This window comes from Scyliorhinus torazame, chromosome 1 (assembly GCF_047496885.1).
Source record: "Scyliorhinus torazame isolate Kashiwa2021f chromosome 1, sScyTor2.1, whole genome shotgun sequence".
Taxonomy (NCBI): domain Eukaryota; kingdom Metazoa; phylum Chordata; class Chondrichthyes; order Carcharhiniformes; family Scyliorhinidae; genus Scyliorhinus; species Scyliorhinus torazame.
Genome location: NC_092707.1, coordinates 153,765,682 through 153,781,280, shown reverse-complemented (window position 1 = coordinate 153,781,280; position 15,599 = coordinate 153,765,682). Strand labels below are relative to the sequence as shown.

The 15,599-nt window shown below is 53.1% G+C and overlaps 1 protein-coding gene across 1 annotated transcript in view; it reads right to left on the bottom strand.

Moving 5' to 3' along the window:
• LOC140415148 (proton-coupled zinc antiporter SLC30A2-like) overlaps positions 1-15,599 on the bottom strand; it is a 47,126-nt gene that overhangs the window by 23,620 nt on the left and 7,907 nt on the right. The window contains exon 3 of the mRNA XM_072501031.1: positions 10,958-11,104. Within this exon, the coding sequence (XP_072357132.1) occupies positions 10,958-11,104 (147 nt within the window). The remainder of the gene's footprint in view (positions 1-10,957; positions 11,105-15,599) is intronic.

Sequence of the window (15,599 nt, the reverse complement as noted above, 5' to 3'; positions counted from 1 at the left end):
CCTTCACACTCTCCCTCATCCCCCCCCCAACCTGCACACTCTCCCACCCCCCTCCCACCTGCACGCCCCTCCCTCATCCCCCTCCCACCTGCACACTCTCCCTCATCCCCCCCTGCACACTCTCCCTCATCCCCCCCTGCACACTCTCCCTCATCCCCCCCTGCACACTCTCCCTCATCCCCCCCTGCACACTCTCCCTCATCCCCCCCTGCACACTCTCGCTCATCCCCCCCAACCTGCACACTCTCCCTCCTCCCCCCCAACCTGCACACTCTCCCTCATCCCCCCTGCACTCTCCCTCATCTCCCCCCCAACCTGCACACTCTCCCGCACCCCCCTCCCACCTGCACGCCGCTCCCTCATCCCCCTCCCACCTGCAAGCCACTCCCTCATCCCCCTCCCACCTGCACACTCTCCCTCATCCCCCCCTGCACACTCTCCCTCACCCCCCCCCAACCTGCACACTCTCCCTCATCCCCCCCCAACCTGCACACACTCCCTCATTCCCCCCTGCACACTCTTCCCTCATCCCCCCCCAACCTGCACACTCTCCCTCATCCCCCCTGCACACTCTCCCTCATCCCCCCCTGCACACTCTCCCTCATCCCCCCCCTGCACATTCTCCCTCATCCCCCCCCAAACCTGCACACTCTCCCTCATTTCCCCCCCCCAACCTGCACACTCTCCCTCATCCCCCCCAACCTGCACACTCTTCCCCCCCCCAACCTGCACACTCTCCCTCACCCCCCCCAACCTGCACACTCTCCCTCATCCCCCCCAACCTGCACACTCTCTCTCATCCCCCCCCAACCTGCACACTCTCCCTCATCCCCCCCAACCTGCACTCTCCCTCATTCCCCTCCAACCTGCACACTCTCCCTCATCCCCCCCAACCTGCACTCTCCCTCATCCCCCCCCCAACCTGCACTCTCCCTCATCCCCCCCCCAACCTGCACACATTCCCTCAACCCCCCCCCCCAACCTGCACACTCTCCCTCATCCCCCCCCCAACCTGCACACTCTCCCTCACCCCCCCAACCTGCACACTCTCCCTCACCCCCCCAACCTGCACACTCTCCCTCATCCCCCCCCACAACCTGCACACCGACACTCCCCCCCCCCCCAACCTGCACACTTTCCCTCCCCCTCAACCTGCACACTCTCCCTCATCCCCCCCCCAACCTGCACACTCTCCCTCATCCCCCCCCAACCTGCACACTCTCCCTCATCCCCCCCCAACCTGCACACTCTCCCTCCCCCCCGCAACCTGCACACTCTCCCTCCCCCCCCCCAACCTGCACACTCCCCCCCTCCCAACCTGCACACTCTCCCTCCCTCCCCCCCAACCTGCACACTCTCCCTCTCTCCTCCCCCCCCAGCCTGCACACTCTCCCTCTCTCCCCCCCCCCCCCAGCCTGCACACTCTCCCTCCCTCCCCCCCAACCTGCACACTCTCCCTCCCCCCCCCCAACCTGCACACTCTCCCTCCCTCCCCCCCAACCTGCACACTCTCCCTCCCTCCGCCCCCCCCCCCCCCAACCTGCACACTCTCCCTCCCTCTCCCCCCAACCTGCACACTCTCCCTCCCTCCCTCCACCCCCCCCCCTCCAACCTGCACACTCTCCCTCTGTGGTGATACACCACTGTACTTTCCTACCATTGTACATAGTATATAATAGTTGTGTGTAACGTGGCCCAGTAATACTGTGTATTGTACTGTAACTCTGCAGAGGTTCGGTCACTGGTAGGTAACCCGACCTGGCCACGGAGAACTCCGCCTTAGCCACTCCCCCGGGAGTTACGTATAAGAACCCTCTTCTGGGACCGGCCCCATTCTGTCTGGGGTCGTCTGTGTCAGGTAAGCCTCCCATGTAGTATATAGTAAAGCCTTAGTTAAAGTCTCACATGTCTTTGTGGTTCTTGACGCTTAGTGCATCACCCTCCCTCCCCCCCCCCCCCCCCCCCCCACAACCTGCACACTCTCCATCCCCCCCCAACCTGTACACTCTCCCTCCTCCCCCCCCCCCAACCTGCACACTCTCCCTCCCTCTCCCCCCCCCAACCTGCACACACTCCCTCCCCCCCAACCTGCACACTCTCCCTCCTACCCCCAACCTGCACACTCTCCCTCCTCCCCCCCAACCTGCACACTCTCACTCCTCCCCCCAACCTGCACACTCTCCCCCCCCCCAACCTGCACACACTCCCTCCCCCCCCAACCTGCACACTCTCCCTCCTACACCCAACCTGCACACTCTCCCTCCTCCCCCCCAACCTGCACACTCTCCCTCCTCCCCCCCAACCTGCACACTCTCCCTCCTCCCCCCCAACCTGCACACTCTCCCTCCTCCCCCCCAACCTGCACACTCCCCCCCCCTCCCCCCCCAACCTGCACACTCTTCCCTCCCCCCCCCAACCGCCCCCCCAACCTGCACACTCTCCCTCCCCCCCCACCAACCTGCACACTCTCCCTCCCCCCCACCCACCAACCTGCACACTCTCCCTCCCCCCCCACCAACCTGCACACTCTCCCTCCCCCCCCCACCAACCTGCACACTCTCCCTCCCCCCCCACCAACCTGCACACTCTTCCCCCCCCCCACCAACCTGCACACTCTCCCTCCCCCCCCCCACCAACCTGCACACTCTCCCTCCCCCCCCCCACCAACCTGCACACTCTCCCCCCCCCCCCACCAACCTGCACACTCTCCCTCGCCCCACACCAACCTGCACACTCTCCCTCCCCCCCCACCAACCTGCACACTCTCCCACCCCCCCCACCTGCACAGACTCCCTCCCCCCCCCACCAACCTGTACACTCTCCCTCCCCCCCACCAACCTGCACACTCCCTCCCCCCCCACCAACCTGCACACTCTCCCTCCCCCCCCCACCAACCTGCACTCTCCCTCCCCCTCCCACCAACCTGCACACTCTCCCACCCCCCCCCCCCACCTGCACACACTCCCTCCCCCCCCCACCAACCTGCACACTCTCCCTCCTCCCCCCCAACCTGCACACTCTCCCTCCTCCCCCCCAACCTGCACACTCTCCCTCCTCCCCCCCAACCTGCACACTCTCCCTCCTCCCCCCCAACCTGCACACTCCCCCCCCCTCCCCCCCCAACCTGCACACTCTTCCCTCCCCCCCCCAACCGCCCCCCCAACCTGCACACTCTCCCTCCCCCCCCACCAACCTGCACACTCTCCCTCCCCCCCACCCACCAACCTGCACACTCTCCCTCCCCCCCCACCAACCTGCACACTCTCCCTCCCCCCCCCACCAACCTGCACACTCTCCCTCCCCCCCCCACCAACCTGCACACTCTTCCCCCCCCCCACCAACCTGCACACTCTCCCTCCCCCCCCCCCACCAACCTGCACACTCTCCCTCCCCCCCCCCCACCAACCTGCACACTCTCCCCCCCCCCCCCCCCACCAACCTGCACACTCTCCCTCGCCCCACACCAACCTGCACACTCTCCCTCCCCCCCCACCAACCTGCACACTCTCCCACCCCCCCCACCTGCACAGACTCCCTCCCCCCCCCACCAACCTGTACACTCTCCCTCCCCCCCACCAACCTGCACACTCCCTCCCCCCCCACCAACCTGCACACTCTCCCTCCCCCCCCCACCAACCTGCACTCTCCCTCCCCCTCCCACCAACCTGCACACTCTCCCACCCCCCCCCCCCACCTGCACACACTCCCTCCCCCCCCCACCAACCTGCACACACTCCCTCCCCCCCCCCACCAACCTGCACACACTCCCTCCCCCCCCCCACCAACCTGCACACTCCCCCCCACCAACCTGCACACTCTCCCTCCCCCCCCAACCTGCACACTCTCCCTCCCTCCCCCCCAACCTGCACACTCTCCCTCCCTCCGCCCCCCCCCCCAACCTGCACACTCTCCCTCCCTCTCCCCCCAACCTGCACACTCTCCCCCCCCCCCCCCCCCACCCCCCCAACCTGCACACTCTCCCTCTGTGGTGATACACCACTGTACTTTCCTACCATTGTACATAGTATATAATAGTTGTGTGTAACGTGGCCCTGTAATACTGTGTATTGTACTGTAGCTCTGCAGAGGTTCGGTCACTGGTAGGTAACCCGACCTGGCCACGGAGAGCTCCGCCTTATACGTAACTCCCGGGGGAGTGGCTAAGAACCCTCTTCTGGGACCGGCCCCATTCTGTCTGGGGTCGTCTGTGTTGGGTAAGCCTCCCATGTAGTATATTAAAGCCTTAGTTAAAGTCTCACATGTCTTTGTGGTTCTTGACGCTTAGTGCATCACCCTCCCTCCCCCCCCACAACCTGCACACTCTCCCTCCCCCCCCCACCAACCTGCACACTCTCCCTCCCCCCCCCCATCTGCACACTCTCCCTCCCCCCCCCCCACCAACCTGCACTCTCCCTCCCCCCCCACCAACCTGCACTCTCCCTCCCCCCTCCCACCAACCTGCACACTCTCCCTCCCCCCCCCACCAACCTGCACACTCTCCCACCCCCCCCCACCAACCTGCACACACTCCCTCCCCCCCCCCCACCAACCTGCACACTCCCTCCCCCCACCAACCTGCACACTCTCCCTCCCCCCCCCCAACCTGCACACTCTCCCTCCCTCCCCCCCAACCTGCACACTCTCCCTCCCTCCGCCCCCCCCCCAACCTGCACACTCTCCCTCCCTCTCCCCCCAACCTGCACACTCTCCCTCCCTCCCTCCCCCCCCCCCCCCCCCCCCAACCTGCACACTCTCCCTCTGTGGTGATACACCACTGTACTTTCCTACCATTGTACATAGTATATAATAGTTGTGCGTAACGTGGCCCTGGAATACTGTGTATTGTACTGTAGCTCTGCAGAGGTTCGGTCACTGGTAGGTAACCCGACCTGGCCACGGAGAGCTCCGCCTTAGCCACTCCCCCGGGAGTTACGTATAAGAACCCTCTTCTGGGACCGGCCCCATTCTGTCTGGGGTCGTCTGTGTTGGGTAAGCCTCCCATGTAGTATATTAAAGCCTTAGTTAAAGTCTCACATGTCTTTGTGGTTCTTGACGCTTAGTGCATCACCCTCCCTCCCCCCCCACAACCTGCACACTCTCCCTCCCCCCCCCCCCAACCTGCACACTCTCCCTCCCCCCCCCCATCTGCACACTCTTCCCTCCCCCCCCAACCGCCCCCCAACCTGCACACTCTCCCTCCCCCCCCACCAACCTGTACACTCTCCCTCCCCCCCCACCAACCTGCACACTCTCCCTCCCCCCCCCCCACCAACCTGCACACTCTCCCTCCCTCCCCCACCAACCTGCACACTCTCCCTCCCCCCCCACCAACCTGCACACTCTCCCTCCCCCCCACCAACCTGCACACTCTCCCTCCCCCCCCCACCAACCTGCACAGTCTCCCTCCCCCCCCACCAACCTGCACACTCTCCCTCCCCCCCCACCAACCTGCACACTCTCCCACCCCCCCCCCACCTGCACAGACTCCCTCCCCCCCCCCCCCACCAACCTGCACACTCTCCCTCCCCCCCCACCAACCTGCACACTCTCCCTCCCCCCACCCCCCACCAACCTGCACACTCTCCCTCCCCCCCCCACCAACCTGCACACTCTCCCTCCCCCCCCACCAACCTGCACAGACTCCCTCCCCCCCCACCAACCTGTACACTCTCCCTCCCCCCCCACCAACCTGCACACTCTCCCTCCCCCCACCCCCCACCAACCTGCACACTCTCCCTCCCCCCACCCCCCACCAACCTGCACACTCTCCCTCCCCCCCCACCAACCTGCACACTCTCCCTCCCCCCCCACCTGCACACTCTCCCTCCCCCCCACCAACCTGCACACTCTCCCTCCCCCCCCCCACCAACCTGCACACTCTCCCTCCCCCCCACCAACCTGCACACTCTCCCTCCCCCCCACCAACCTGCACACTCTCCCTCCCCCCCCCACCAACCTGCACACTCTCCCTCCCCCCCCCCACCAACCTGCACAGACTCCCTCCCCCCCACCAACCTGCACACTCTCCCTCCCCCCCACCAACCTGCACACTCTCCCTCCCCCCCCACCAACCTGCACACTCTCCCTCCCCCCCCCACCAACCTGCACACTCTCCCCCCCCCCACCTGCACACACTCCCTCCCCCCCCCCCACCAACCTGCACACACTCCCCCCCCCCCCCCCCCACCAACCTGCACACACTCCATCCCCCCCCCCCCACCAACCTGCACACACTCCCTCTCCCTCCCCCCCCCCCCCCCACCAACCTGCACACTCCCCCGCATCCCCCCCTTTGGCTGCAGCCTTCTCGGGTAAGCCGACCCGGTCTCCGGGCGCTGCGCAACAGTCCGCTCACCTCCTCCCTGCTCAGCGTCAGCCAGCACGACTTTAAATAGCAGGTGTGAACGGCGACGGCGTGAGCTGGGGTCTCGCCGTCGGGACTTCTGCCCATCCGGGCCTGAGAATAGCAGAGGTGCCGGAGAATCGCCGTTTTGGGCGTCTCGGGCGATTCTCCGGCCTGCAAAACTCGACCGTGCCGTTCCCGTCGCTTAGGAGAATCGCGGGAGGGCGTCGCACCGGCGTCGCGGGAAATTTCGGCGGCCCAGGCGATTCTCCCAACATGCGTGGGAGTGGAGAATCGCGCCCGTGTATTAAATGCACTTTAGGACGCAACAGCTCTTAACCATCCTTTCAGCATTTCCAAAACCAAGTTGGGAAAACCAACAATTTGATGAGAGTCCTCACTCCCATCAAGCAACTACTTATTCTAAGAAGAAAGGGAATATCTAAACAGCACAGTGGAGTTCTGAACCACATTGCTACAGGAAGCAAATCCACAAGGAGGCCACTGTCGGAGCATTATGGGGTCAGGACAACTAGAATCCACAGTCCTCCCCATGAGAGGGAGGCAAAAGGGATCTGTGATGACAGGCAAGATATTTTGCTCCCAGACTACAAACAAAAAAGACATATGCACCTGACAGGACTTATCCAGAAACACCAAAATCACATTACTGTCCCTACCTTAACAAGCAGCATGTTAAACCTTGACAATCAATGTCAGCCAGAAAAATAATTTTAAAAGTAATCAGATAGTGTGTAAAATGGATGGATAATTCACTTGTCATCCAGAATCAACATCACAGTCTCAAAAGTAGAATTTTTACGCATTTAGGATTCCCATTTTCTTTTACAGGATTTGTGCGGCACTAGTTAAGCCAGCATTCATTACCCATCTCTATCTGCCATTGAGAAGGCGGTGGTGAGCTGTTTTCTTGAAACACTGCAGTCCCTGAGGTGTAGGTATCTTCACAGTGCTGTGAGGGAGGGAATTCCAGGATTTTGACCCAGCATCAGTCAAGGAATGGCAGCGATACATTTCCAAGTCAGGATGAGGAGTGAATTGGAGGGGAACCTCCAGGTAGGGCTGTTCCCAGGTATCTGCTGCCCTGGCCTTCTAGATGATAGTGGTCATGGAATTGTAAGGTGCTGCTTAAAGAGCCTTGCCGAGTTCCTGCAGTGCATCTTGTAGATGGTGTACTCGGCTGCCATTATGCCTCAGGGATGAAGGGATTGAATGTTTGTGGAAGGGATAGCAATCCAACGGGCTGTTTTGTCCTGGATGTTGTCAAGCATAGTGTTATTGGCACTACATTCATCCAGACAAGTGGAGAGTAATCCATCACACATCTGACTTGTACCTTGTAGATGGTGGACAGGCTTTAGGGAGTCAGGAGGAGAGTCACTCACCACAGGATTCCTAGCCTCTTGACCTGCTTTTGTAGCCACAGTATTGTGGTAGTACCAGGTATTGCGGTACCCGAACCAGAGAGGCTGATGACCATTGGTTAGATCCAGGAGTTTACCATTGGCTGTATTACATAGCTCCGCCCTGAAGGTGGGGTATAAGAGATGGTGCCATCCCAGCAGCCTTCACTTTCTGTATTGAAGCTGCTGGGGAAAAGGTTCTAGCAGATTAAAGCCTTCAGTTATGGAATCACTTTGTCTTGAGTGTAATTGATTGCGCATCAAGTATTTACATTTTTTTAAATATAAAACATAGAGAACAGAGTCATAGGACTGCTACTTTGTTTTAACAAGAAAAAAAAATTAAACATGAAAAAAAATTGGATGATTCTCCTTCCCTCTTTCCTCCCCCTCTCCCTCTCCCTCCTCCTCCCCCCTCCCCCTCAGCTTAACAAATACACCGATCCCCCTCCTACCACTACCAATGATCGTCAGAAGAGAGATTCATTCTTTCACAATCATTTCCTCTGGGTGCTCAGGTTTCCTACCACAGTCCTAAGATATGCAGGTTAGGTAGGGCTATGAGGTTATAGGGAGAATGCACTTTGAGTCAATGCAGACTCAATAGGCTAAATGGCCTCCTTCAACACTATAGGTATTCTATGGGTTCCAATAAGACTTTCCATTAACGGTTGACATTTTGAAATCCAGTCCAGCTTTTCCATATTACTCTGAAACAAATCTTCCATTCCATTTTTAACAGAGACTCCAGTATACATGTTTACCTTTTAGGATTTGTTCATCTCGACTGCTGTGCAAACTATTCACAATTGCTTGAATTCTTGATTCCCAGACTCTAATGGCATCATACTTTTAATTTACCTCTGAAGTTTGCTTTCCTACTGGTTACTATAATTGTCTCTTTAACTCAGAACACTCTTCCTTAAATTCTTTTGAACATTTCCTTAGATCATATCTGGCTTTCTTGTACAGGTCAGGGTCGCCTGACTTGAATGCCTCAGACCTAGACTTTAGCAAGCAGTGGATATCCCTGTTCATCCAGGATTTCCGGTTGGGAAAGACACGGATTTGTTTCTTTGGCACACAGTCTTCTACACACTTACTAATGAAGTCAGTTACTGTAGTGGCGTACTCGCTCAGGCTGGTCGCAGAGTTTTTAAATACTGACCAGTCCACTGACTCTAAGCAGTCCCGTAGGAGATCATCCGATTCCTCAAACCAACAATGCACAACTTTCTTTGACGGATTTTCCCGCTTCAGTTTTTGCTTATAGGCCGGGAGCAGGAGTACATCCTTGTGGTCAGATTTGCCAAACTGTGGACGGGCGATAGAGCGGTAGGCATGTTTGATATTCTCTGGTTACCAGGACTGTAACTGGTTCCTTGGGAAGCCTGCCTCTTTAAAGCTCCCCTTTCCTGCCCAGTCTCTCCTGGCAGAGTTGAGCAATATTCACGCCCCAATATCCTGTCTCCAACTGTAATATATCTAGCCAAAACTAAAACTTCAAATCTTTTCTACCCCGAAGCCCCCCAGTTGCTAAGCTACCACTGTTAGTTTATTTACTCTTCACACCATAGCTCTCTAAACACAATAGAAACAGTTGAAACTGAACCAAACCACACACACCCCTCCAAGACATAGACATCTTTGTCCAGCATGAACAAACAACAGATTTAACCATCCTTCGACAGAAACATTAAATTAAACTCACTTAAAACTATACCTTGCATACAAATATAAAATACCTTTGTTTTCCTATTTATATGACTAGTTCAGTTCAGTTTCTGGTCAGTGGTAACCCCAAAGATGTTGCTAGCAGGGGATTCAGCGATGGCAATGCCATTAATGTCAAGAGATGATGGTTAGATCTTGCCTTGTTGGATATGGTCATTTCCTGGCACTTCTGTGGCATGAATTTTACTTGCCACTCATCAGCCCAAGCCTTGATATTGTCCAGGTCTTGTTGCATTGGAACATGGACTACTTCATTTTTATGGGATGTGGAATTCGCTGGTTAAGCCGATATTCATTGCCCATCTCCGATTGTCCTCGAGAAGGTGGCGGGGAGCTGCCTTCTTGAACCACTAAAATCCATGTAGTGGAGATACATCTAAATTGTGCTATTAGGTATTAGGGAAGGATTTCCAGGATTTTGAACCAGCGACAATGAAGGAACAGCGATATATTTCCAAGTCAGGATGGTGAGTGACTTGGAGGGGAACCTTCAGGTGGTGTTCCCAGGTATCTGCTGCTCTTGTCCTTCTGGATGGTAGTGGTCGTGGGTTTGGAAGACGCTGTCCAAGGAGCCTTGGTGAGTTACTGCAGTGCATCTTGTAGATGGTACACATGTCTGCCACTGTTCGTCGGTGGTGGAGGGATTGAATGCTTATGGAAGGGGTACCAATCAAGTGGGCTGCTTTGTCCTGGATGGTGTTGAGCACTGATGTTGGAACTGCACTCATCCCAGGCAAGTGATGAGTATTCCATCGCACTCCTGACTTATAGGTGATGGACAGGCTTTGGGGAGTGAGCAGGTCAGGTACTCATCACCGGATTTCTAGCCTCTTTGACCTGCTCTTCCCATAGTATTTATTTGACTGGTCCAGTTCAGGTTGTGGTCAATGGTAACCCTCAGGATGTTGATAGTGGGGGATTCAGTGAAGGTAATGCCATTGAATGTCAAGGGGCGAATGTTTGATCCTCTCTTATTGGAGATGGTCATTGCCTGGCACTTTTGTGGCATCTTGTGCTTCTTCACCTACCCCATGACCATCTCCATTTGTTTTGCAACACCCTTCTTTATGCCATTTAATCTTGCCTGCCTTCCAACGTATTATGGACCTTTTTGTTCTTTCTTACTTCCTTTCACATCACATTTCGCTGCATCAGTTCGGACTTAAACTGGTTACATCTTGAACTTCCAGTTCTGACTAGAAATCCATCAACCTGAAACACTTCACAAATATTGCCTTAGCTGTTAACTGCTTCCTGTATTTACGGCATCCACAATATTTTGGTTTTGAATTAATGACCACAAGGCCAGATTACCCCCCAAGAAATCACAACCATTTTTGAAAGGAAAAAGCACATATTTGAATGCATTACAAATTGATTTACCCAAATGAATGCAAACAAAGGAAGATACAACCTTTTCACCATATCTAAATGAAAATACCAGATCTGATCGCACCTGAACGATACCAGCCAAAGTTCATGGTTTTAGTTGCAGGCCGAGAGGAAATCCACAGTGAGAACAAGCTGACGAGCATGGTGGCAAAATCTGTCAAGAGATGAGCAGCATCGGTCATGATAGCCAGACTCTGTGCCAAGTATCCCCCTGAAAGAGCAAGGTGAATGGTTAGCAAGGCTCAGAACAAGGCCTGACCAATTGTTACAAAACTCCTTGTATCAAGGAGAATAGATTTCTACATTATCCCCACACCATTCTAATTTTCTGCCCAGCTATGCTAAAGATGGTTCCTCTTTCTGGGTTAGTTTTGGCACCAACTGTCCAAGTAATCATTCTATAGGATTGGGGTGTTCAGGACTGCAAGGATTACAGAAACCAAATAGAAAATGCTGGAAAATCTCAGCAGGTCTGGTAGCATCTGTAGGGAGAGAAAAGAGCGAACGTTTCGAGTCCAGATGACCCTTTGTCAAAGCTGCAAGGATTACGGTGTGACTGGCAAAACAGTAACAGTCCACATTATGATGGAGAGAGTCACACGGGAATAGTAGAGCGTTGTAGTGAGTCTGGTAAAGTCAGCATGAATATAGTACCTAATAATAATAAACTTTATTAATGTCACAAGTAGGCTTACATTAACACTGCTCTGAAGTTACTGTGAAAAGCCCCTCATCGCTACATTCCGGCGCCTGTTCGGGTACAGAGGGAGAATTCAGAATGTCCAATCCATCTCACAATCACGTCTTGTCGGGACTTGTGGGAGGAAACCGGAGCACCTGGAAGAAACCCACGCAGACACAGGGAGAACACGTAGACTCCACACAGACAGTGACCCAAGCACTGTGAGGCAACAGTGCTAACCACTGTGCTACCATGCCGCTCGATACATGGTCAGGACTATCGTGTACATATGCATATAGCATAGGGTAATGTGTTAATAATCTTATTGCTGAACGACACAAGCCTCCAGATCTCATCACGAGAGGACATATGATGTTGCAACATGTGGCTGTAGCAACAGGTCAAGCACCCAATATCCACAAGAATTAAGTAAGGAAACCACAATCTGACCCGGGAAGGCCTCAAATAGACAGCTAGAGATCGTCCTAGCTGAAGGCCAGAAGAAATATCCAACTGGCAGGCAGTGACTTGAGGTACTATCGGGACTGGTGCTGGGACCCCACCTAATCACAATATATAGTAATGATTTAGAGGAGGGAATGAAATGTAATATCTCCAAAAGCAGATGACACAAAATTGGATGGAAGGGTGAGCCATGGTGAGGATGCAAAGATCCTTCAGTGTGATTTGGACCAGTTGAGTGAGTGGGCAAATGAATGACAGGTGCAGCACGATTTGGATGAAGGCGAGGTATCCACTGTGGTAGCAAAAAAGGCAGACCATTATCTGAATGGCCATAAATTAGGAGGGGGAATATGCAACAAGACCTAGGTGTCCTCCTACACCGATCACTGAAAGTAATGCAGGTGCAGCAGGCGGTAAAGAAGGCAAATGGCATGTTGGCCTTCAGATCAAGAGGATTCAAGTACAGGATGTCTTACTGCAATTATACAGGGCCTTGGTGAGGCCACAGCTGGAATATTGTGCGCAGTTTTGGTCTCCTTATCGGAGGAAGGATGTTCTTGTTCTAGAGGGAGTGCAACAAATGTTCACTCGACGGATTCCTGGGAAGGCAGGACAGACGTACGAGGAGAGATTGAGTCGGTTAGGATTGTATTCGCTGGAGTTCAGAAGAATGTGGAGGGCCTCATAGAAACCTATAAAATTCTAACAGGTTTAAAAAGGGTAGCTGCAAGAAGGACGTTTCTGATGGTGGGGGTGTCCAGAACCAGGGGTCACAGACTGAGGATTCAGGTAGACCGTTTAGGACAAGAGATGAGGAGAAATTTCTTCACCCAGAGAGTGGTCAGCCTGTGGCATTCATGACTACAGAAAGTAGCTGTGGCCAAAACATTGTATGTTTTCAAGAAGCAGTTAGATATAGCCATTGGGGCGAGAATGCGGGATCAAGCTATTGAGTTAGATGATCAGCCATGATCATAATAAATAGCAAAACAGGGTTGAAGGGCCGAATGGCCATCTCCTGCTCCTATTTTCTGTGTTTCCATGTTTCCGTGCCACTGGAGCACATGCAGCTTCAATGTGAGACCAGATGGAAAGCGGAGTAAAATGAGTAAAATGACCTCATCAGATTGTAAAAGATTGAGCAAACTTTTTTTTTTAAATAAAAAGACTGAAGCTTTTAAATTCACTAGGCAACCCTGGCAGACTGATAGCACGGCTTAAAATACATCTCGGGTCCAGAGTTGGTACCAAAACACAGCAGCACATGAAAAGAAAATTTAAAGAAAATTTAAAGATAAATTAGAGCGAAAGAGAAGAAAAAAAAAAAAAAAAGAGGCTGCAGTTAGATTATCTAAGCTCAGGGAAACAACTAGCTGCTCAAAATAATTTGTTGGAAACATTTTTTGCAGAATCACTGAAGTTCAAAATGGTTCCGTAACTGCAATGGGAGTCCTGACAGGCACAGGAAAAAAAACACATTAGTATAGCACCATTAAAAAAAAATTAAAGTGGTACTTGCCAGGGCTGATACCATAAATATGTACAATAGCATCAGGTTTGAATAAGAAAGCAGAAGCTGAACAAGTGAATGTGTTATAATTTTCAGTAGATCCAATAGCCAACGACATAATTGCCAGACAAGGAAGGAATTAATCTTCTGATAACTTTGAAAAGTCCTTTTAACACCTATTTGAACCCAAAGAGCAATAAAGTTTTAGAGCGAGCAAAAAGTTTAAGCAAGAGTCCAAAAGCCCCAGGAACCTGTAGACACTTGCTTAAATGAATTATACCGATTGGCTGAAGGCTATGACTATGGTGGTCTTAGTCAGAGCTCATAAGAGACCGAATAGTAGTAGCTGTGGCTGATGATACACTTTTGGATATATTCCAATCTAAAGAAGATCGGACTTTGGAAAAAAAACATCCAAATCATCAGACAGTCTAAGTCTGCCAGCAAAACCAATCCACTTTTGAATGATGAAGTTAAACTATGGTACAGAGCTACCCAACCAGTCCAGCTCATAAAGCCATCAAAAGGGCTAGGAAAGCAATAACCAAGCAAAACACAAGATGGTAGCAGATAATGTCAGCACTGTGGTGCTAGATGTCTAGACTCAAAAGGTTTCAAGGAGTATGGGGAAAACATTGAAGTATGGCATTGAGATAAAGGATCAGTCATGATTATGTTGAATGGTGGAGCAGGCTCGAAGAGTCAAATGGCCTACTCCTGCTCCTATTTTTCCAAAAGACCTCACAGGCATGAGCAGTGTCCAGCAATCATTGTGCAATGCTTTCACTGCAACTGCCTGGGAACTTTGGAAAGACGTCCAAAACCTTGAGATATGCAGAGAACCCCAAACAAATCTCTGACACAGGATCCACACCAAGAAAAGTCCAACAACGTTTCTTGGGAGAAACCAAGGATTCCAGATTCACATTTTGGAACGAGACATATCTGAACATGGTCACCTCACAAAGTTACATACAGGAGCCAGGTGTGACAGTTCTGTCGGATCAGGAACTGCAGCTAAAAGACCTCTGGCTACAGATGACAGATACACCACTGTATGGTTCTGGAGGAGTCATAGTAATAATTCAAGAGCTGCTCTAGTTCGGAAACAAACAAATAATCAAAATTTATGTCTTTAGCAATTAACCCCCATTGTTCCTGAGCAGTGATACCTGTGGTGCCCTCAACCTCCTCAAAATTGGCAAAATACATTGTAGTCAACTATACTGAATTGAGACTGGAGAGTTCTACCAGTGATGATAATCTCGATTGGGACTTAGTTTGGAATTGTCCTCACTCTTTGCAGAGACTGTTATTCCAGCTTTTTTGCAGACAGCAGGAAATAGTCTTCTTCAGTCTGACCAGCCAAACCTCCAGATGAGCACCAATATACTTAAAACAGAAGGTGCAGGGAGAAGCAGCAGCAGCAGAAGGTTCAGCCCAAACTTCAAAGCTGGTTGCTGTCACAGAACAAGGAAAAACTACATCAACAAAGCTGGAGCTTCAAGCTCACTCACCCACACACAACAGAGAGAAGTGACTTCCAATTCACCATAACCCAGGAAGGCACAAATGCACATGAGGAAACAGAGCACAGCATTAGAAACTAAACAATAGGTTGAGCTCAAGGGTGAAGAACAAACTTTCAGGAGGAACATGGCGAACCAAAAGAGAAAACCAGAGTCCATTTTGAATGAACAGAGTGAACAGGCTTGGGCTGACAGGTGGCAAGTTATATTCGTGCCACACAAATGTCAGGCAATGATCATCTCCTACAAGAGAGGATCTAATCATCACTCCTCAACAATCAATGGCATTACCGTTGCTGAATCCCCCACTGTCAACATCCTAGGGGTTACCATTGATCAGAAACTGAACTGGACTAACCACATTAATAGTGTGGCTACCAGGGCAGGTCAAAGTCGAGGAATCCAACGGTGAGAAACTCACCTCCTGATTCCCCAAAACCTGTCCATCATCTACAAGGCACAAGTTGGGAGTGTGATGGAATACTCTCCACTCGTCTGGATGAGTGCAGCTCCAACAACA